General features: G+C 43.6%; 1 protein-coding gene across 1 annotated transcript; it reads right to left on the bottom strand.

The window, feature by feature from the left end:
- Nucleotides 1-201: 201 nt before the first annotated feature.
- hs3st3b1b (heparan sulfate (glucosamine) 3-O-sulfotransferase 3B1b) lies at nucleotides 202-20909 on the bottom strand. Its single transcript, XM_079576958.1, has 2 exons — nucleotides 20029-20909; nucleotides 202-3116 (listed from the first exon to the last, which is right to left on the bottom strand). The coding sequence occupies exons 1-2, from the start codon at nucleotides 20652-20654 to the stop codon at nucleotides 2498-2500; spliced, it is 1245 nt and encodes a 414-aa protein (XP_079433084.1). The 5' UTR covers nucleotides 20655-20909; the 3' UTR covers nucleotides 202-2497.
- Nucleotides 20910-22918: the final 2009 nt, after the last annotated feature.

Raw genomic sequence — 22918 nt, 5'->3', positions numbered from 1 at the left:
GTCCAGGTAGGTTTTCTTATCTCCTGTTTGTGAGTGAACATGAATACGATAAATGTAGATCCATGTGAAGGAATAAATTAACAGTGCATGTTTGCAATAACTCTTTTGTATAAGATAGAAGCACATGCAGACACATGAAGATTTGGTAAAATATATACTTTTATTTATTTCTTCATACAAAGAAATATTATGAATGTTCAGTATTTAATCATCTAGAAACATCTCTCCCATTTCGCTCTTGCATTGTGTAAAATTAATTCCTTTGATGTACATACCACAAAATACTTGATTTACATGTCCTCTTTTGTACATACCGATCTTGCTAGACTAAATACATATTATATGCGGGTAAGACAAACATCTTCTAATGTTTTAGATCTTAAATCTGGCTGAATAAAACTCAACCGTAACAGGTGCAGCAACATGGAACAAACCCATGAGTGCAATATTCTGAATTTTATAGGAGATATTCACTCAGTTACTTGCTCCATCCATCCACTGGGACTTTCGGGCATGTGAACTTAGATGCAGACCATCATAAATGCTTAATCTGATTCGAACATTGCACAAAAGGGGAAAAGGGGGGCGATGGAGGCTCTCAGCTGATAAAACTCTGAAACTACAAAAATAAAAAGGAAGTACAGTGTGCAAAGCCTCCATTACCCCGACTCCCAACACATTGGTTTGAGGCGAACCCAGTCGGTGTTTTTTTTTTTTCTCGAATGGAGAACAAAATGGCTGACTGACATTGTGAAGTGTTTGGCTGAGCGGTGAAAGAGGCACAACATTTGTTCCCGGTATTAAATAAAGTTGAACAGTGATTTGTGGTTACTACGGTGTACATTCAATAAAAAAAAAAAAACACTCTGGACCTAAAAAAAAAAGAAAAAATCATCATCCTATCCCTTTCCGTGATCCCGATTGGAGATGCATAGCACAAAGTAGCGCCCTTACTACACATACTGTAATTCGCCCGCCGCGCCCTGAAGACTAGATAACTACGCCTTGCATATCAAGCGATTTCAAGTAGAAAGATAAAACACAAAGAAGCGATGCGTGAGAGACCACAGACTGATAGTGAAATATGAACCAGGCACGCTGTTCTTTATTTTCTTTTTTTCTTTTTGGCTACACGTAAAGGTTTTAGGGGGAGGGGTGAGATGCGGGGCGATGACAGGGCAATAAGGCATGAGGCGTACGGGCCGACACGGAGGATGGCACGGCAGGTTTTGGGGAAGGTGACACTTGCAATAACCGCGGATGTAAGCCTTCCCTTTAATCTTTTAATCTTGACGTTTTGACACGGCGGGCTACTGCATTTGACTAAATCCCTTATAAGCTTGCATTGCTTTTAGGCTTTGATATATTTTTACACATCAAAGCTAATCACAAAGCATTAATGGTAGGTATAGCAGCGAAGAAGTAATTTCAATTTCTTACGTCCCCACAGAGAATAGGAAGACATGAGGATGGCGGGAAATGTGATAAAACGGTTTCTTCTAGAGACAGTAACCAAACATCGCATTTTTGTGTCTGGCTTCGAACAAAAATCAGCACGGACATTTGCCACAGATGAAACAGCTGAGTTTTAGTTTTCTATCCCGGGCTTACATGGGGATTCCTTATCTCCCGACACCGGATGGAAGGACATCCATGGTGGAATTGGATTAAAACGGGAACCGCTCTGAATACCTGCAGCAAATGAAATGGCTATCAGTAGGATCTGATTCAGACTTTGCCTGACCTTTGCACTTCCCGAGAGAAAGGGGCAGGGGCCTGGGCCTGGATCTGCGCCGGCTCCCCGCTCCTAATGGGAAGTCAGCTAACAGAGAGTATTGATCAGCCGGGTTACCTTTATGAGATTAGCATAGCCGCTAACACGGCCCCGTATGCGGACAGAGCTCGGAGTTTGATGGATGGGACGTTCATTGGAGCGGGCAGTTGGGAGCGCTCCGAATGCGAGGGCAGCTGTATACTTTAAGCACAAGTGACACAATGAGGACCAATTAGGCCTATTGATCCACCTGCGAGCGACGGGGTGGGGGGGCCACGTGGAGCAGGGGAAAAATGTGAAATGCTTTAAGAGATGCACTTAGCGTAATGTGATGAGGAAATGATCAAGTCAAACGCACCCACACACACATATGGACTCCTCTGTACCCGTAATACGATGCTTTTTTTTTTTTTAACATTACACCTTCAGTCTGCGCTGATTATCTGCATTTTCAAAGCACCATTTAATTCACTGAGTTGACAGGACAAGAGAGAACCGCAAGGATACAAAACAAAACGGAGGAATGTTTCAAAACAAGACGCCAGGGCCGGATGTTATGTACAAATATGGTTAGGCAGCTTAGTGAATTAATTGCTTAAAAATAAAAAATAAATTATTATAAAATAGATTTCTGTACATTTTACATATATATAGCAATATCTCCACATCTTGCCATTGTTGAACAGAAAGAAAAAAAATGAAAAGTAGTCCTGCGATTTCACATCAATCCCAACCAAAGTCATGCCCCGTCATCTGATAGAACTTCAGATTGAAGGGCCTGTAGAAGTCCCGTAGCCTCTGCACCACCTCGGGGTCTATGTTGGGATGGGTGCGGCCTTTGGTCTTGCCCAGGCAGTGGGGCTTGCTGCTGCCCTCGGCCTTCTTCAGGCACGGGAAGCCCTTGGTCTGGTTGAAGTAGAAGTGCTTGTCCGTGATGATGCGCTTGAGTCCCAGGAAGTCCTGCACGCGGCCCAGCTCTCCGGCCGGGTCGCTGATGAGCCGCTCCCCGCTCACGAACAGCAGCTGCTCCATGGGGAAGTACTGCAGCCAGTTGTCCAGGTGCTTGGCGTATATCCCGATCTGCACGGCGCTCCACGAGGTGTCGATCAGGCCCGTAGTCCTGTTTTTGAAGGTGAGGCTCTCGAAGGACGGGATGTCGGGCTTTTTGGACAGAGTCTGGGTGTAGTCCGAGATGGCCCTGGTCACCGGGTCCCGCACAACCACGATGAGTTTAGTGTCCCGGGACATGGCCGAGATGCGCGCCGGAGCCTCCCGCGTCACGAAGTAGCTGGGGGTCTTCTCCATGGTGATCTGGCCCTCCAGCGTCTTGGGCATCAGCTCCCTGGAAGGAAAAGAAACACATAATGGGAGGTTAGCAGGAGGGTAAGGCCTGTGCATAATGTAATCAGTTTGATGGAGAGCGCGGAGTTCTGTAATCAATGACTCACTGGGCCCGTTTAGCCGTATTACAGCGCTCAAAAGGCTATTAGTGCAGGCCGCGCTCCAACGTCAACACGCTCAATCACTCAAACTATATCAAACTCCTGATGCAGAGCAGACAGACCACAGAAGGCGCGTATCTGACTTTCTGAGCTCAACATAATCCAAGACTAGGGCTGTACTTGAGAGCAATCAGAGAACCACTTGTAAAAGTACTTGGTAACTTGCATGAAACTGGGGACGCCCTAATCAGATTTAACTGCATTGCAATTTTGCAGTCGTACATTGTGGATGTTTTGATTGCAGGGAGGCTACAGTTTGAACATTTTGGTTCATGTTTGACTTTGCAATCCCTAACCTTTTGCGTTTTTATATCCATGGATTTCAAATGTAAAATTCTGATTGTTGTCAAAGCGGAAAACAATTGGAAAAGAACTGCTGATCTATGTTTTTAGTCCTCGATGGCGTCTATAGCAAAAAAAGATAACGTGACTCAAAACCTTCTTTAATCTGCAAGTTCATTTGACTTTTATCATTGCAGACCCAGCCTTGTTAGCATTTGCATGCTCCCGCTAGCTTAAGCATGCAATTTTATTTATTGGTTTATTTGGTCGGGACAGTGCATGTTAATGAATATACAGTACATGGGTCTCATGCATGTAAACAAGCCACACCGGATTGTAGCATTAGGCTAATTTCCATCCGTCATCCCCTATGCGCACTTTCAAACACACTCGCATTCATCCTGGCCTATAGTACATGTTTTCAGTGGTAGGGGAAACTGGAGTACCCGGAGGAAACCTACGCAGACACAGGGAGAACATGCAAACTTCACACAGAAAGGCCCCGTCCTTGGTGGGAATTGAACCCGGACCTTCTAGCTGTGAAGCACGAGCGCTAACCGCTGTACTGCCGTGCCACCCTGGTTCTTAGTTTTACAATGACATACAGCATGCCCATAATCACTAAGATTTAGCTGGTAAAAGTTTTGTTTTTAAGGCGTTAAGAGCCAAAACTGGTATGGGTACAGTATCAGACATTTGTAGCCAATACCCAATATCGTATTTTTTCCAGTATTGACTCCGATATCAAACCAGTATCGGATCAGTGCATCCCTAGAATCTCTTTATGTTTGTGTTTTTAGTGGTAGAAGAAACTGGAAGACGTAAAGGAAACCTTCACATACATGGAGGACCTACAAACGCCATATGCCGCACCCGGTCAGGGAATCAAACCTTCTTGCATTGAAGCAAGACCACTATGTCATCTTCAGCGTGAGGCGTGTAGCTTGGAGGTTTTCGGAGGCACACTTTTTAGCCCCGAGTTTGACCGTAATATAACTCAACTCGGAAAAGATAGCAACTAAATGGTAATTATCTTGACAAATGTTGATCATCCTTCAAAAAGCCTCGCTCCAAATGAATCCGCCGCATGTGAGCAACTCCATTTTTCCGCTTTGTCTTCCTCGAGATAAACTCCCAGACCTCACAACTTGATATAATGTTTAAAAGCGCTCCGTCTCTCTCGCACAAAAATATACAACTCGAAATTGCCATGCTGCCTGTCTGTCAGCGCTGCCCCGCCAAGGAACATGTTTTTGCTCCTCGTTTTGGGTGAGGACCGGCGGATTTGTTACACCCAAACGTATCATTAAGAAGCACTCGAGAGCTGCGTAGGGGAAAGTGAACATGCCCTTCTGTTTTGGGTTGGGTTTCAAGACGCGGAGGCCAACTGCAAAGGCGTAGATTATAATGGCTGAGATAAGACACTTGGGTACACGGATCACCTTTCTAGACTTGGCCTTAGCTCCGTGGAGGTATGTACTATAACTGTATCGAATGCGGTTCGGGGAGTTTTGTTTTCAACACAGAAAGCTGCAATAGACACAATCCTGGAGCTAGCGAAGCGATTCACTTGAGAATACTTGCAGTGCATTTAAGTAATTTGGAAGCAACAATATTCTTACTCTCCCCAGCTCTTGGCAATAAGACTGAAGCAATGAACTAGCCCTTTGCAGCAGATAGCACAGGTAGTGTGAGATAACAGGTCAGCGGTGTATCAGGCTCAGCACTCTGTCTGATAAGACGGCTGTAGCTGTTAAGACAAGGACTCTAATGTGCCATTGTGTTGGTTTCACTGGTGTAATCCCATTGAACTGCGTCGTAATCTCTCCAGCTCTACAGCGTGTTTATGTTTGCGATAGAAGGCATTAAAGGGACTGTAACCGTTCTTCATGTGAATAGTATCGAGTGCGTTGAATCAATATGGCAATTAACTGAACAAACCAGAGATTAGAGAGTACCCAGTTACTTCAAGCGTATAGGGAATAATGTTAGCTTGTTATTAAGGAGCCAAAGATGTAAGAAGTGGCTTGGTAAGAGATGAAACATGAGCTGGTAGGAGCAGGACTTGAACAAACACCCTGCCATTTCAGATTACATGATGGGGTACTCTTTGTGCCAGTTCCAGGTCTGAATAAACGCTAATAGTAGCATTAAAGAATGGAATTGCGGTGAAACTGGTGCAGAATCCATATAGTTCACAGTAAGATGGTCTCATGAGCAAACTCCAAACAGGAACAAATCATAAGAAAGAAGAGAAAGATTGTAAATAGTATTGTTCATGATTTGATCTGACTCTTTTAAACTCTTTTACAGAGGCGGCCTTGCACCAGAGCCGATGGGACCGTAATTGGACAGGGTTTTGGAAGGAAGGAAAACCCTACTGAACCGCTCGGACACTTCGCCATATTCAAATATTTTCCTATATCCACAACAAATCTCAATGTAAAAAATACACTGACTCAACAGTCAAGGGTCTGGAATTGCTTGCCAAAGAAGTGTTCTTATGGAGACCCCTCTAAAAGCTTGAATCTAGTTCACGTCCATTGCCCTCATGGCTAATTCATGCCGTCTCCGTTGGCGTGTGCAAGAAACACCCTTTCAAGAAACGAACAAGACTGAGTAGGAGAGGGGGGAAAAAAAGAAGAGAAAAACACTGGGTAGTTTTAGGTAAGTAATAAAATGCCTTGTAAAACGTGGCTGGCAGATTTGTGTAATCCGAATGCAGTGCCAGTGATCTAATTATGATAATACGGTCTTGATTGCTGACACATCAGAAGGGTCGGCGCAGGGAAGCAGAGCAGTTCGCGAAAGCTCATTAATACGGCATTGCAATCAAAACGGATCGAGCATGATGCCGTTTAATGCAAGATTGCGGGGCATTCTAGTGCCAATATCAACATTATTTGAATTTCTGGGCCACAACATGAGTGTGTTCTCAAGGAATAAACCATTTGTCACTGTGTCAAAGCTCAGTGTTGGCTTTATTGTCAATTCTACTGCATGTAAAGGGCATACAGAGAACTTGAATTGCATTACTCAGAACCTTTGAAACAGGAGCTATTGTTCTTATTTTGTGCCCAGTCTTCTCCCAAATGTAAATGCTCTTGGACTTGTTGAAAAATGTGCAGAGTGAACTGAACTGCCGATCGCAATCCTCGTCAGAAAAGGCGCAATTACATGTTTGTCTGAAAAAGTGCAGTATGATACGTCTTGCAAGTGTTTTTTGTTACTTCTTTCAAACATCCACATGGAGTCAAATGGCGTCGAGCTTAATCCGATTTCGAGAAGACAATGCGATGGAAAAAGCGGTGGAAAGGGGGGGGGGGTCCGAGTTACAATGTGCATAGTGATAGATTATGCTTATCCGAGCTTAGGGAGTCCCGTTTAAAAATCGAGAGTTGGGGGGTTGTTGCATGGCGCATAAAACATGGATGTGCTTGGACAGCTTGTGAGAAAGAGGAATTTTGGGAAGGAAACGGCCTTTTAAAAAAAAGGCGCCAAATTTGCAGAAAAGAAAAGTCATAAAAATCCAACCTTTGACTCGGGCTAGTGTCTCGGTTAATGGTTGGTGCAGAGTTGAAGAGGCAGGGAGAAGACAAAAAGGTGAAAAGTGGTGCTTAGAACGACAATAGCTATTCTGCCCCGGTGTGATTTATGGGGCTGCTGCTTTTGGGAGATTCCCTTAACAAACAGGCAGTTCTGTGACACAGCGGCAAGACCCCCTTTTTTCCTGCGTTTCTTTGAAAGTGAGCTATTGTCCCGGGGCTGCAGGGGCGATCGGGGCAGCGGGGCAGGGCGGGAGGGGAGAGGAACGCGGGGACGGAGGGGTGGGAGGGGAAGAAGAGAGGTGCTTATCACGACTGGAGTGGGCCACTTCTATACTCGCTCAGGGCCTGTGGAGGGGACATGTTTGGAGAGCTCTCGAGAGGAGCGAACGAGTGTCCAAATTACTCAACATGTCCCCGGGAGAAACTGGGGCCAACTCAAACTGATAAAAACATTGTTCATTAGCTTAAACATTTTCTTTCATTTAGTAGAACAAAGAATTCTCACTTTGTTGTCTTCAGACGACTATATATTACCTATTAATTGCAGCCTTGAGTATTTTAAATCTTACCGAAACAATCTTTAATGGATTGCGTTTAATTGTGCAGCCCTACGCCAGGAGGAAAACATTTGAAGTGGGACAAGAGGCGCAATCTAAAAACTTTAGCTTGTAATGTCTTGTGTCTATGTGGGGCCAAGTGCACTTTCAAAGAACAACCCAATGCGGACACATTTTCACTTTATATCCACCCTTATTGTAAATATCTTCCATCTTGACTGATCTGAAGTGTCTCGTTTCTTTGCACCTTTGTCCACTGAGCGCATACCGCCGAGTTGAAAGACATGCCAGAAAGCAGCGATAAGACGCAAAACAGACGGCCTTGTCACGGGACGGCATCAAACGGGGCCAGCCTGGTGGCCCTTTGCCCCCTGTTTAAAGAGCCCCCGTCCCAGCAGTGCAGATAACCGCAGCCAGGAAAAGGCCTATTTCTGTCTGTTGCTGCTGTCACTTTTGATTTGATGATAACTGCCCGCCCCTGTCTCTCTGACAGCTTCCCTCACAAAACAGACAAAGGAATGAAAGCTATTTGCTCGATTTCCTACTGGATATAAAAGGATTCCAATTGTCTCACGTGTCTGCATTTGGCAGGCATTTGAATCACAAATTATGGCTTGTTTATTTGAATACAGGCAAATGCAGCTGACATTGAAGTGTGCTTTTACTCTCATGGGTATTAAAGTGTAAAGCCATGCTGCGCACCCAATAATTCCAATAAAAACACAAGCACTTATTCCAATTTGGGCGTTTTTATTGGTGGTAAAATACTTAAAACATGTGAGGGGCTCGGCACCTGACATCATCAGCTTGTCTTCATGGAGAAGCTGATATGTTTTGACTACAGATACATTTAAAGCCTTTGTTCATTTTTCAATTGCTGTTTTGAAAGCCCACCTTTAAAATAGCATTGTCGGGGGTCGAGTGGTGCACTACGAGCTGCATGTTTGTATTTTCTGAAAGCTCGTTCTTGCAACCAAGGATGTTCTGCAGTGTGGCTTAGTTATATAGAAAATCAAACAAATCGTCCTCTCACTGAGCTATTATCAACCCCGCCTCGCCCTTAGTGCACTCGAGGTCTGCAAAACACTCGTCTCTCCATTGATCTCAAGTCGGAGCGGCCCCTGGCATGTCGGCCCCGGGCTCCTCTGATAGCAAAGTGACACTTGAGGGAGGAAATGAGAGGAGCAGCCGCACTGAAAGACTGCCTTTCATTTGTGAGGGCCACTTCAGATGCAACGCTGGGCGGGCACAGACCAGCGACTTCACAAAGTACAAAGGAGCGACTTTACTTGTTTGGGATAGATCAAGCTCCACTTAACCACTTTTGTGTAAGCTTTTGAAAAAAAAGATAGAATATGCCAAAGAAATCACAGAACTACCGCTAGCTATCTGAGCCTGTTGCTACAAATGTGTATCTATTAGTCACAGATCGAGCATTCTGTCCACACACAAATGAGTAGTGACGGCTTGTTATAATTTCTGTGGTTTCTCAATCATTAACAAATAAGATGATGTTTTGTGGCTATTGGAAGTGGATCTGATTCCGACCCCACAAAAAGCAGAAACTTAACTGACTGTGATTTAGCATTTAGCTCAGAGGCCTAAAAAGATCGTAAATGTTAATGTATTAATGATTTGTAGTTAGGCTTTGACATGACCTAAATGTAGGGCTGGGTACCGTTTAACGATATCAATACGGCGTTGAAAAAAATGTTTAGGTACTACTGGTATCGATTAAAGAAAGGTATCGAAAGCAGGTACGGGAAAAAATCTTCAATCGTTAGATCCAAGCTTTGATGCAAGAGGTGACTTGGTTGTTTCAGTGCCAAAAATAAAAAAATGTTTCCAATTTTTTTCCTAATGTTTACCGAATTTTTACCAATTTTCTCACCATTTTTTCCAGAATTATTCCCCACTATTCACACATTTCCAGACACTGGAGATGAACCCTATGTCAGATCTTCCATAAATGATTTGACTGTTTTCTGGTACTAACAAATATTTTAGTATAGGTATCAGGAAAAGTATTGTTCAGGTATTGGTACTGAAAGTATTGTTAAAGTACCGGTATCAAAAAAAAATTAACAGTACCCAGCAGTGCCTAAATGTGGTTGATGGGTTGACAACAGCTGAAAACATCTGGAACGTAATTTGCGATGTTTGATGGCAAAGTGCTAACGGGTGGCTATAGGGAAAATACATTAAACATGCTAACGAACTGGCATGCTAACTTCTTCTTCTTCTTCTTCTTCTTCTTCTTCTTCTTCTTCTTCTTCTTCTTCTTCTTCTTCTTCTTCTTCTTCTTCTTCTTCTTCTTCTTCTTCTTCTTCTTCTTCTTCTTCTTCTTCTTCTTCTTCTTCTTCTTCTTCTTCGATTGTTGTATTATTTGCTGTGGCCGAGACAGGCTAGGTTACATTGTCCGACAAGTATTTCCAGCTGAAAACCCACCACAGAGCCTTAACCTTAAACGAGTGACCGCGGATATTTAGTAGTACACACCTGCCCGTAACTAAACTCCTTCACGTCGAGCTAAATGACGACAGAGGCTCGTTAACCTGCAGCGCGGCGTCTGTCGGCCTGTCGAGCTGCGGTTTCACATTAACGGGCTCCACTGAATAATGGTGTCATTGGAAACTCGGGGAGGCGGCTGAGTACTCATCTGTCTCCCACCTCCATCAATAATGCATACGGGGGCCTGGATGGCAGCGCAGCGCATAAAGAATATTATATAGTATTTCTGATGGCATTCTGTTTTGACATCCATAATTTAAGCTGCCGATCTCGTTGATTATTATTGACAACGCTCTGTCGGTAATAAACTTTAATGGCTGAAAAAGGACAATGCATTTATGTCATCGAGATCTATTAGCGAAAGACCGTTCTGCCATTTTAGATCGTCTGCATCTTAAAGGCTGGTCCGGGAGCAAACATTTCCTCTAATTTTAATGGAGTTGGTGTAATAACATCCCAAAATATGAATAAGCATTACAGAGCGCACCCAATATTAGCGGTTTGGTTTGACATAGCAATTAGCACTAAAACTTAGCAAAGCATATGCTAACCGCTACATATTTTGCATTCCTCAGATTCAAAGTTATGCAATCCAAATTGTTACATGCATAAAAAGGGTCAATGGGGTCAGCGTTAGCTACTAAACATCGCAAACTATAAGCATTGTTAGGGACCATTACAGACAGCACACAACTATAGCTATTTGTTTGACGTAGCTATTAGCACTAAAACTTAGCATAGCAGCTAAGAGCTCCATCATTTGCCTTTCAGAGATTTTAAGTTACGCTGGACAAATTGCAACATACATAGAGAGTAGGGCTGAACGATATGGACAAAATTTCATATCTCAATATTCATGCCAGATATTTTGTAACATAATACAAAAGAGTGCAGTTTTATTGATGAAATCTATATTGTTCATATCTTGCTTTTTCGATTTTAATGTTTTGAATGTTCATATCTCGATATCAATACGATAACGATATATTGTTGCTTTTCGATATTAATATCTTGAACGTTCAGACCTCGATTTTTTTGTTTTGTTTCATCAACACAAATCCTAGTTTGTAAATGGAGCAGGGGGACAGATCTTGAAGCTTCCTACACATTGTAGACGTTCACAAAAATATAAACAATGACTAATTTCCACAGTCTACAAAAGAAGTTCATGTTTTTTGTACGAAGTTCCAAACACTTCACTTCTAGGTTGAGTGATTACAAGCAATTGCACTTGTCAGGAATCTTAACATATGTTTAGCTGTCTTTGTCTGAGAATGAAAACACGCCATTAATCCATATAAAATAATATCTGGCCTTGTTCAACATACATGGGATGTACACCACAGCACCCCTTTTTTTTTTCTTCATTTAGTGCAGGACATTGCATTTGCTTGTTCTATGTCCAAAAAGCAGCCTGGGAATATAGTGACCTTCTCTGTACTCACAACTTGACCAACGCAACCCGTTCATCCATCACTTCACGCTGGATCCATGGGAGATACGCTCTGCATAGAAGTCAAATTTAACATACAATTTTCTGTCGACGAAAGTGAATGCCAGAACGGAGGAGAGAAACAAAGCGGAGGCTGTGGAGGGAGGGGGCACTTCACTTGTGGTTGCAATGGTTTTCGGGCGAGAATCAAGTCTGACTTTGGGGCAAGATTACACAGAAGCAGAGTCGAATAAATAAACAAAGAATAAACCACTACTATAAAGTCGTAGACCACATTATCAGCATTAAGCGCTCCGCAACTTTTAGCATCAAGCCACAACTGACGATACCACCAAGTCTGGCGCAATGGGATGCCTAACCACACGCAAAAGTCAAAAATCCATTCTTCTTTCCGCAATTCTTTACATTTTTCTTGGTCTTTGGCACGTTTGCAAAGACAAGAATGTGCATGCAACCCCTCCAAAAAAGTAAAAAATAAAATCTCTCTCTGGAACTTGCGTCGGGTCTGCGGCCAGGGGCGTCTGACTGGAATTACCGAGTGTTAATATCCCTGCAGCGAAGCGAGGGAGCGCCATGCGGTATAAATAAAACACGGGACAGGAGGAGACTTGGTGAAAAGATGATGGCGGAGGGCACCGAGTCCAAACCCTCTCCCTGTTCTGCTCTGCTCATGAATGTGCAAAAAAAAAAAAAAAGTAGGAACCAGGGCGAAGATTTTTCGACCGCAAATGCAAACAGCGGGGTACCAATTTGTTTGACACGCGATACAAGGAGAGCTACTTGACACGTACGAGGAGTGAAGTTAGCATTGCATGTCACTATATTTAGACAATGTGTATGTGTATGCGCAGCTTTCCTGGACACCTGGATAATTCGGCTGACAGTTTGTGAAAGCTGTCTACTGCTGAGTATTGGAAAGGGGATGGCTGTCGGAACATAATATATGGCAGATTTTATTGTTTTGGTCTGGTTCCATAAAGTTAAAGAGTATGGCTGCACAAAATCAATGAAGCTGAACTTTTTTTTGTAAGAAAGCATTAAGAAAGTGTTCGGAATTTTATTGCACTTAGAAAAGATGCCGCGAATTAGCTTAATTAGCTTAGCTTGAACTCGATCGAACAAAAGCATACCCAGTTAGACAGCTTAATCAAGTTACCACCATAAGCTGTGCACGAACTGATTCGCTCCCACCACGAGTCAATCCACTGCTAGCAGATTAGCTTACATTTGTTTAATACCGCTAATCCTCGCTAATCAGTGTTTGCCTTGGCTGTTTGCGGAAGGTGTTAGTGACCTCAAAGGCCTATAGCATTCCAGCAGAACCGTACACAGCGATCCGAGGAAGCGCTTCAGACCCTGAATGAGCTGAAGTGAAGCGTGAAGGCATATAAAAAAAAAAAAAAGAAAACAGAAAACAAGGGAATTTACAATGAGGGTCTGCAGGTGAGGGGAGCGTGCGGTATCGGCCACCTCTCAGCCATTCTGACTGATTCCCTGACACCTGACATGCACCGAGAGGCTCATGACTCCTTGATCTGGCAACAGGGAAGATGAATAAAAGATGAAACAGACTGAGGAAGAACATGCCACCACCAGCCACGGACCAACCCCCCGCCTAGACGCACTCGCACACATACAAAGAGGAGGTGAAGCTAGTTTGCATGTGTTTTGAAAGGCTGTCATCCATAACTGGCTACATACCTTTCTGCAGAGACAAAAATACCAGGGGTCTCCACTCTTATATTTTGCCACCAATAAGCTACTTTTACCGAAGAAAAAGAGCAGAAATCTACAATAGCACTTAGGTGGAAAAGAGTTTGAGCCCAACACGTGCTGCTAAATGCTTTGAGGACACAATAGTGCTTAGGTAGAGTACACCCTAGCAGATAGTCGGCAGAATATTGTAGCTCAAGGAGAGAAAATTAACTAAGTTTACCCATAACCACATGCCTAGTTGTTTGCAGATTGTGTTCAGCTCAGCAGCTTCATGACTCAACCATTCAGTGTGCATAGAGAAGATAAATGCGTAAATGCAACTTGATGTGCTTGAGCTGCTTCGCCAACATAGAAAGCAAATATGACTCATCAAACATTGGTAGATTACCGAACAGAGCCTTTGGGAGTTACTTGCGGATCTCTATCGAACAAGCAAGTCTGAAAAGCGCTTTGCAATTAACCTGTGGAAAAGCATGGACGGGGGGAAGAAAGAGGTAGCAAAAAAATCATACATTTTCTTTGGACCGAAGCCTAGATGTTGTCTCGGAGAGTGCGGCGAAGACAAGATAATTACTGAAGCAATAGGTTTGAGTTGTAGGATCAAGCCGGAGCTGCAGGTTTAGTTTCAGGGTCTCATTAAATCCGTGGGTCCTCAGCAGTCGGGGGAGCGCAAATGATAAATGTTTCCCCCTTTTTAACCCGCTCCGTGTCTGTCTCGGAGTGAAGGCAAAGCGGAAAGTGGTCCTGCTTTGTGCCAAAATGCAGGAAACTAGACGACGAGGGAAAGATTTGAGAATATACCAGATAAGGACTCAACATCAATTTCTGGTCTTTGGCTACGTATTTAGTAGGAAAAGTGTTGTCGTAGTTTTGTCGCAGGTTCGAGCGCTGTCCTCCTTTGCAGTATTTTAAGCAGCAGAAGGTGATGGAGAATAATTGGAGCTGAGTGAAGCGCTGCCTGGTCGTCTTGGCTCCGAAACGCGGAGCTCTTGAGGGAGTACATCCGAGTGTGAGTGAGCGGTGCCACAGAGGTGCTCCGGGACGACTCGGGCCTTTAATGAGCTGCTCTTTTACAGCCGGTTCTAATGCAAACCTCTGGAGACCCCAGCCACATCTACAGTGTGTGTGTGTGTGTGTGTGTGTGTCCCAAAGGCAGCGCACTCCTCACCGGCACATAATGGCCACCTCTGGGAGCTCCAACCTGGACAAGTGAAGCTCTGCCAGTTTGCTGTCAAAACTTCCACCTCTTCTCTTGTTTCCGAGTCGCCTTTTGCAGTTTTCCAGAAGTGAGCACTTTTTTTTACTGCTCTGTCTTTACAGGGAATTATTAACTAAATTATATGAGGGCCTCTGGGGCAGTATTTTAGCACCATGGTGTTTTTCTTAACTGCCGGTGAATGACCATTAACACTGAAGGGAGCGGGTTGTTTTTGTTCTGACATGTGCTTCTACATCTAAATTATCACCTTGTTAAAATAGAGCTAATTCACAAGAGGCGGCTCATAAGGGAGTTTGTGCAAGGGCTGCACAATCCCAACATCATCCTCCTTGTTGTAAGTGCTCAGAACGGGAGAACGGACTGGAGTCTCTTCACTTTCTCTGTCCGGGTTTTGTTGGAGCCCACAAAAGAGCAGTGTGAGAGTTTGACAGTGAGATCCTGTCAGGCTCAGTGGCTTTTATCGGCCGTTCCAGCAGGAGGTTCCTGAAGGTGGCGGGTATATAGTCTTCTAAAGAGCGAGCAGCGGACACTAGTGAGAGTGAGGAGGGGGTGAGGGGGCGCAGAGGGAACCACTCCCCGCTCCACAGGTCTCTGCTTTCACAATTAAACTGTTGTAATTTGCCAATGAAAGCAGCCTCCTCCCACCAACACTCTCCGCTCACTGGCCACAGGGAGAGGGGCTACCCGTGGTCAGCAAGGCCGCCCCAAGGATCGGACAAACCGGGTCTGGCATGTGACACTATTCTTGCGACAGGCGCGCAGCTGGACAATGGCAGAAAGCGGCTCACGAGGAAGGCATTCAGGGTGTTTTTTTTTTTTTTATGACACAATCCACTCATTGAACTCTCAGCAGAGGCACGGACACACTGTTTGCAAACTGTCTGCGTTTTTGGAGAAATTGAGGAGAGGAAGTGAACCTGCTGTCAGCTGGACGCTTGGCTGGTCAGACTGATAGTCCCCGTGGAGCAGGGGGCTTCCAGGAAACAACTGACGAACCAAAACAACTCTGAGGCAAAACAAGAGAAACCTACAACACTACAGCAAAAGTATCAAATGTTGTCAGCATAGGGCCATATAAAACTGAAGCACTATTAAGCATTTTCCAACATTTTCTACTATCTTATTGTCTCTTTTATGGCTTTTCTAGCATTAAGTCTTGCTGTAATGTGTGCAAAACCCCACTTTTGTACTTCGGGTCTTCCTCTTTTTTGTAATTTGACCAAACCTACAACACTACAGTATAATTACGCAGTCATGTATACTTAAGTCCGCTGATCCCCAGTGGCCTGTAGCCTGCAGCCTCCTCCAGCTTTGCAGATGGTCTCCACACTGAAGCTGTCAGCAGCAGACGTACCACTGACCCCAGTCAAAAAAAAGCTCCTAACCCGTTTCTACACATTGCCTCCTATCAGGCTTGACCAATCAATAGCGGCCATCCCAGGAGGAGCCAGACCATGGACGCATTTGTGAGCGCCGCCGTCCCTTTGTGATGCCAGATAAAGATTGTTTGTGGCCAGCTGCTGTGTGTCTGCATTTCCCTACTAACAAAGTTTTCTCCAATTACGGTATTCTCACGTTAAGCTGAAAGTTGGATCCTGAGATATAAACCTGCGCTCGCTTATGTTACTGTGAAATCCTAGCTTTTCTTTCTTCGTATTTGATGCATTGTCAAACATTAAAAAAAAAAAGTATTGTTGAATGTAATATTGTTGGGAAATCAGCATTGTTTTCAGCGATTGAAAGCGTTAAGACTGTTCAATAATAAAGTTTAAAGTGGTCTGAAAGCTTGTCTGGTCCCACTAAATGTTACTCATCCTGTGTTTACAGACTCACCCAGACTCACCGCGGGGTGTTTTTCAGTTGTCAATATAAGAACCAGGTGGCCTCTTTTTGGTGACAAGGGGAGGAAGGAAGCGGGCCATGGAGAGTGGCCTGTTCACCTACATGGAAATAGGAGCGCCCCTGTGGCGAGTAGATAAAAAGACGTGCACCCATCCAGAACTGTCCCGGACACGGCCAGCCAGCCAGCGACAGCCCAGCCGCCTGACTCCGGTATAAGGAGCTGGAGGAGCATTAAGATAAAGCCTTTTTTTTTTTTTTACAAAATGGCACACTGCACTTCCGCCGCACAGTTTGATAGTGATTTTCTCAGCTTAGCCATTTCCTAACAATGCCCCGCTTGTCCTTTTGTTGAATGGCAATACAAGAAGCCTCTTTTTTTTTTATTGCTGTGGGATTCTGTTTACCGCTACTGTGCGCTTTATCAGGGACGAGATACAAAGGTTGAGTGGAGAGACATCCTGCTTTGGGATGACGCCAGTTTTAGTGCTACCAGTCTGGGACACTGTCTGACCTAACCTACGATCGCACACAGACTCTGAAAGTTTGCTATGAAAGAAGGAGGGCTGCACACTTGGAGGGGTGGGGGTTGAAGAGTTTTACTGTGATTTCTCTGACAGGTATTGTAATTAGGTTTCCACTTGGTGTAGTGATGGTCACAAATGTAATGCAGAAAACAAGTCCCAGGGAGGAGCCAGCAAAAGCAGGCCCCGACTGGCAGCTGAGAGGAGAGCCCACGACACGACAGCAAAACCGCACTACAGTAATTATATATCAAAGCCCCATCAGAGCCAATAGGCCAAAATGGAGTTCGAATGGCTGCAATGTTACGCAGAAGTACTAATAGTAATCGTGGAGGGCTAAAGTCGATGACAATTAAGAGTAAATTTGGAAAATGTAAACGGGGAACTGTTTGATCAGCTCAAGCATTAAGACGTGAGGAGGATAATCTCGACACAAAACGCTCCTTCTAAACGCTGAGCTGTGTGTGGGTTGTAACTAATCTCGTTCGATTAACCCCATTATTCATTAATGCGAGCGTTCGAGATCATTAATTTCCCCTGTCTCGCTCCTATCAGATAGCTCCCACCCACTGCAGCTCTGCACTCTAAGCAGGTGCCAACAGAAAATAAAGTCATAAATTTAGATTGTCTGGGGCCTTGGTACCACGGCTTTTTACACTCTTTGTGCGAAGGCCACTTCATGCATGACCTCACACAGAAAATGTGCACCTCAAAAGCATGTGTTTGTCTATGGCACAGAGAAAAACTGTCAAAGTCCTTGAACCGAGACTGTACAATTGCAGTAATTAATTGCAAAACTTCAACAACTTCTACTTGATTTCCTTCGGGATAATGTGCATATCAAATGTGTTAAAACAGACAATCTTATCTGTGATCAAATATGTTTTAAACCTCTACCAGTTTGACATACTTTGGTGGAAAAAAGCTATATTCCCCTACAGCCTCTGAAGTCATCTCACAGTGTCATCTTCTGATGGACCAGACTTTATAGTAGGGCAGGGCGATATGGCCTAAAATCTTTATCACGATATAAAAAAGAAATATCACGATAACCATATAATTGACCATGGACAAATTACTTCAAAATCCCAACCTTGGCATCTGTCACCATGTTCTACACAGTCAGTGTTTATGCTGCTCTGATGGAGCTGAGCGTAACATAGATTATATCGCCTCCACAACAATATAAAAAATTACAACATTATAAAAAAGTCATATCACGATAATGATATACGACACAATATGGCCTACCCCTACTTTATAGAGACCAAAAACAAAAGTTTTCCACAAACACCAATGGGTACTTAACCGGCTGCTTCAACAAGATACAGCCTCGTTTTCTTATTATGCTTCTCATAAACCAATGTCATAACAAAACCAAGGACACATTCATGTCAGGCAATGACTCAATAAAATGCCAGTTTCAGAATTGGATACTAAAATAATATTGGTAATGTAGTAAAAGTGAGAGACACCGGCTTCACAAAGTGACATGCCAGACTCAATCTTGTGGCTGAAGGGCAGAGTAAAAACTCGCAAACTTGCTCAGCTGCAATGTGGGACAAACATTCAAAGCATGCTTAATTCACAAAAGAAATCCATCCAAATGTTCTTATTTAAAAAAAAAAAAAGACTGGTAATTAAAACTTTAGAGCTGCAGTTTGTCGGATAAAAGGGGAGCTAATAATCTAAGTGCAAGTTGATGTCATTAAGGCGCAACTTTAATGCATTTAGGCTAAAAATTAATAGTAGCTCTGTCTCTACCCGCCTTTCTAATTATTTCAAAGAGAGAAGAAAAACACCATTATTTAATTATGCAAGAACTTTAGAAGACTAATGGATGGAAAACAAGTAAACTGGGGCACTTAAACTACAGTTAAGAAAACCCTCACACTGAATTCTACCTCAATGCTAATTAGCTAAACAACGGCAGGAAATGTGGACGTTAATCGATTTATTAGTTTATTAGATTTTTTTTATTTATTTTTTTACTATTTGTATAAGAACACTTTGGTAAGTCGCTCATTAAATAAACTTGAATAATTAAAAAAAAAAAAAGCTAGTCTATATTTAATGATAGTAATTACAGACGAATAAGAAGCAGATATAAAGTGTTTTGCTAGGGGGGGGGGGGGGGGGGGGGGGTTTAGCTAACTTTGACCTACGCTCCGGTCATTAGCGAAAGAGCTTAACGTTTTACAACCTTGTAATGTAAATGAACGGGATAATGTTAGTGTGGTCGGCTCAAAAGGACCTTAAGCGGTTTTGTAGAGGTTTTTGTTCCCGGATAGAACCAGGACTTTTTGTCTTGCAGATGTTATTTCTCCCAACGCGTTCAAGCTATAAGGCCCTACCGATCCCACACGGCATTTGAATGGGCAAAAGGAACACAAAGCGACTTTTCTTTTGGAGGAAATGCTAGTAAGTAAAGATAAGTTAGTAAAGAAATCACTGAAAATAAAAAGTACACCGGTTAACTTGTGTTTATGACTCATTTTCCGATTTCATCTAGGGAGAGAGGCACTGCTTCAAGGTGCAATATGCTCTGTGTCCAATAGAGATCAGTGCACGTCGCAAAACGGGGCAAGAGCGACTGTGCCCTTCTCTCAGTCTGCACCAGCTTCATATTATCGCCCAGGGCAAGACTTAAAAAATACATACAAACAGCTATCAGACTGCAAGCTAAAACACAGAGCCACGACGCAAAAAATACATACATGCATGTGGGTTGAAATAAAATGACAAGCTGTTCTCTGTACAGCTAGGTCCCCTATAAAATTGTGTTGTAATTTGTCGAATGTGTTAATGTATACGGCTAATCGGTGGTTTTAATTAGGCCAATGTCGACTAATGCATCTGATTGAGAGAAAATTGCAATTTTAATTTGCACAGAGAGAAATTGCAAGAATATTTGAGACCTAAATGAAGAAAAAAAAAACCTCCAAGACTACTTTTTTAAGACGTGATTATTAAAATTGATGAGTTTTTAATGATTTTACTTTCTTTGTGCAATATCATTCGTGCAACTATCCTTAATTAATCTGCTATTTCACAGGATCTGTCAAAAAACTGAAAAAATGTTCCCAAAAAAATTGCCCGTTACCTGTACCACTCCAGCCCGTTCTCGTAGTTGCGGTCGAAGAAGTGCGGCTCCGCTCCCACGGCTCTGATATCGGGATGCACCCGCAGAAACTCCAGCAGAGCCCGAGTGCCTCCCTTCTTCACCCCGATGATGATGGCTTGGGGCAGCTTCTTGCTCCCGGCCCCGGAGGAGAAGCTGGACATCGCGCCGGGCTCCGCGGCAGCTCTCATCCCCACCAAACTCCCCCCTAGTCTCCCCCCCTGTGATGGCTCGTCCCAGTCCTCGGTCCGGTCAGTGTCCAGGAGGTCTCTGGATGATGTCCGCACGGATGGCTCCTCGTAGTCCGACTCGATATCCTCCCAAGGCTGCGGTTTGGTCAGAAGTCTGGATGCAAGACCACCACCACCACCTCCTCCAACACCACCACCACCACCGCCGCCGCCGCTCTCTGTCCTCTTGCCCAGCGAAGCGCTCTCCTTGCCCCGGTAACTGTCCACCACCAAACTTGGCATGGTGGAACAGTAGCCCACGCAGGAGTACAGCATGTATACCCAGATGAGAAACATGATGCTGAGCAAAAGTAGCTTCTTTTTCACGGGGCTCGACCAGGCGGCATACACGCTGTGGCAAACCGGGCTATATTCCATAAGCCTCCCGGTGTGAAAGCATTTCCCAGCGGCGCATATTGCCCTCCTCACTCCCGGTGGCACCTCGGCGGCAATCCAGGCAAAAATTGACACATGCTACCTACCACCTAGCAAAAAAAAACTAAAAATAAAATTGAGCTAAGTTAAATAAACTCGACAAACATCCGAGGACGAGAAGATAAAGGCGTGTTTTCAAGCATAGTTAATGTTCAGAAAGTGTCAGGCTGCCGTAGACTTACATCTGCCCCGCTCAGCTCTCATCTCAGGTTTGTTGAAGAAACTGCCGAGCGCCAGTCCTTATACAGCAGGGGGCGGGAAACAGGCAGCCGCGACAACCAATCAAATCGCGTGGAATTCGCGAACCGCCAGTATGTTGTCAGAATGAGGGCCAATCGGCGGCGAGTGCTGGGCGGGCCGAGCCGTGGGAGCGTCACTATGGAGATGAAGCGCGTGCGGGGCCGGGGGCTCTGTTGTTGAGAGTTTGGGAAAGTTTCTTTACTGGACACAGAGAGGATAATGATGAAGTGCTGCTTGCTAAAGCGTGGCGCGAGTGTGTTGCTTGAATAACGTAAGTTTGAAAACCAGTATCGATTTTGTTTAGTTTTGCCGAAAGAAATGGAAGAAACTCAATCACCACTAAAAGGTTGCGATAAGACACAAGACTTCAAAATGAGAAAAAAAAAAAAATCGAACGAATTTAGGAATTTGCATCTGCTAAATTAGCCTGCTTGCTCTTTGGAATAAAAAGCATGACAACTGTTCAACTTATCATAGGTCTTGTATAATTAAAAACAGCAAATAAAATAATAATAAAAAATAGTATCCAAATTTGGCTGATAATTAAAACACAATTGATTCGCTCATAATTTAGCCTCTTGTGTTTTTCCTTCTAAAAAGTGAAACAAGTGAGAAGTCCTGCATTTACATTCAAATGGAACCATTCATTAGGCACAATCGACTGACCATGCCACAGAAAAAAGAAGCTTAAGACCCAGTTTTCAAGTCTCTTCCTGAATATTGTAAGCTGATTTAATACATTAAGACGACATTAGCTACATTCAAACTTTAAGTAGGCTACTCTTTGCAGAGTGGTACGAATTGGTTTTAGAAAGATCATCCAAAGATCCCCAGTTCGGGTTTGTCTTTGGAGCGCTTCAGAACCGCTAAGTAAAACAACAACAAAAAAGACAACGCTACTACATCACTTCCAGTATGTGTACGGGGGGAAAGAGAAGCAACGAGGATATTTTTTCTCATATGAGACAGGAGATGACTCAAAACAGATCTTGTAATTTAAAACTCGTGGATTTGGGGCTCGGATAAAGCGGGCGCAGTGACAGGGTTTCTTTCTCGGGGTTTTGGAAAGTGCGCTTTGAAGGGGGAAGCAGATGAGTGGCCTAGTTTTACAGTAGACTGCTTAAAAACTACACGTCCCACATTGGGTTTTTACTGGACTCGAATTAATACGATTTGTTTTTGTACTAGTTTACTTCCGAGTCTAGATAAAATTACATATAGGTTTGGATAATTCGTACACGCGGACTTTTACGCACATTTTACGCACATTTTACGCACATTTTACGCACGTGAGTCATATTGTTTAGCGTAAATATTGCGTTACGATGACGTTAGCGTATGGAATCTACGTGATTTTGCAATGAATACACCAGCTTTGAGGAGGGAGCAAAGGCCACGTGCGCTTCTCTATTAACTTCTTACTCGAGTTCTATTTAGTTTGTGATTGCAAATCGCAGTTTTGATTTTGCTTTCCCTCGTCTAACTTTAGATTTAATTTTGGACAAACCATGATTTACAAATAGATATCGCATTATTTATAACAATTAACACTTTTTTTCCCCCCCAGTATGTGCTTTTGTATGATTTGCATGAACTTTACACACCAGTGCCGGAAAAGTGTTATAACACGGCAACATAACTTTTTTGTAGATAAATGTATAAATGGCGTCTACATGTCCAGTTTTATATTTGGTAATTTTGTGTAAACTTTACGGTGGCCACTAATCTCCCTATTTCCTTTTATCCACCAAAGGAATTACACATTTTCTCTTCTGCTGGGAGTTCCTGTCACCGCTCTTTGATGGGTCTAGCCGAGCGGATGTTGTAAACCGTGTCAAGACCGTCTATCCGAAACCTTGAGGTTGGCACAGACATTTAATCCAGGTTGAGCATGTTTATTCTTTAACTTTCCGCCGTGTAACAGCTGGCTCAATCAGTCCTCTTTCGCCTTGATATGAAAAACTATC

This window comes from Gobius niger (genome assembly GCF_951799975.1).
Source record: "Gobius niger genome assembly, chromosome: 19".
Classification (NCBI taxonomy): domain Eukaryota; kingdom Metazoa; phylum Chordata; class Actinopteri; order Gobiiformes; family Gobiidae; genus Gobius; species Gobius niger.
Note: the sequence above shows the minus strand (reverse complement) of the source record. Positions and strands in the feature narration are given on the sequence as shown.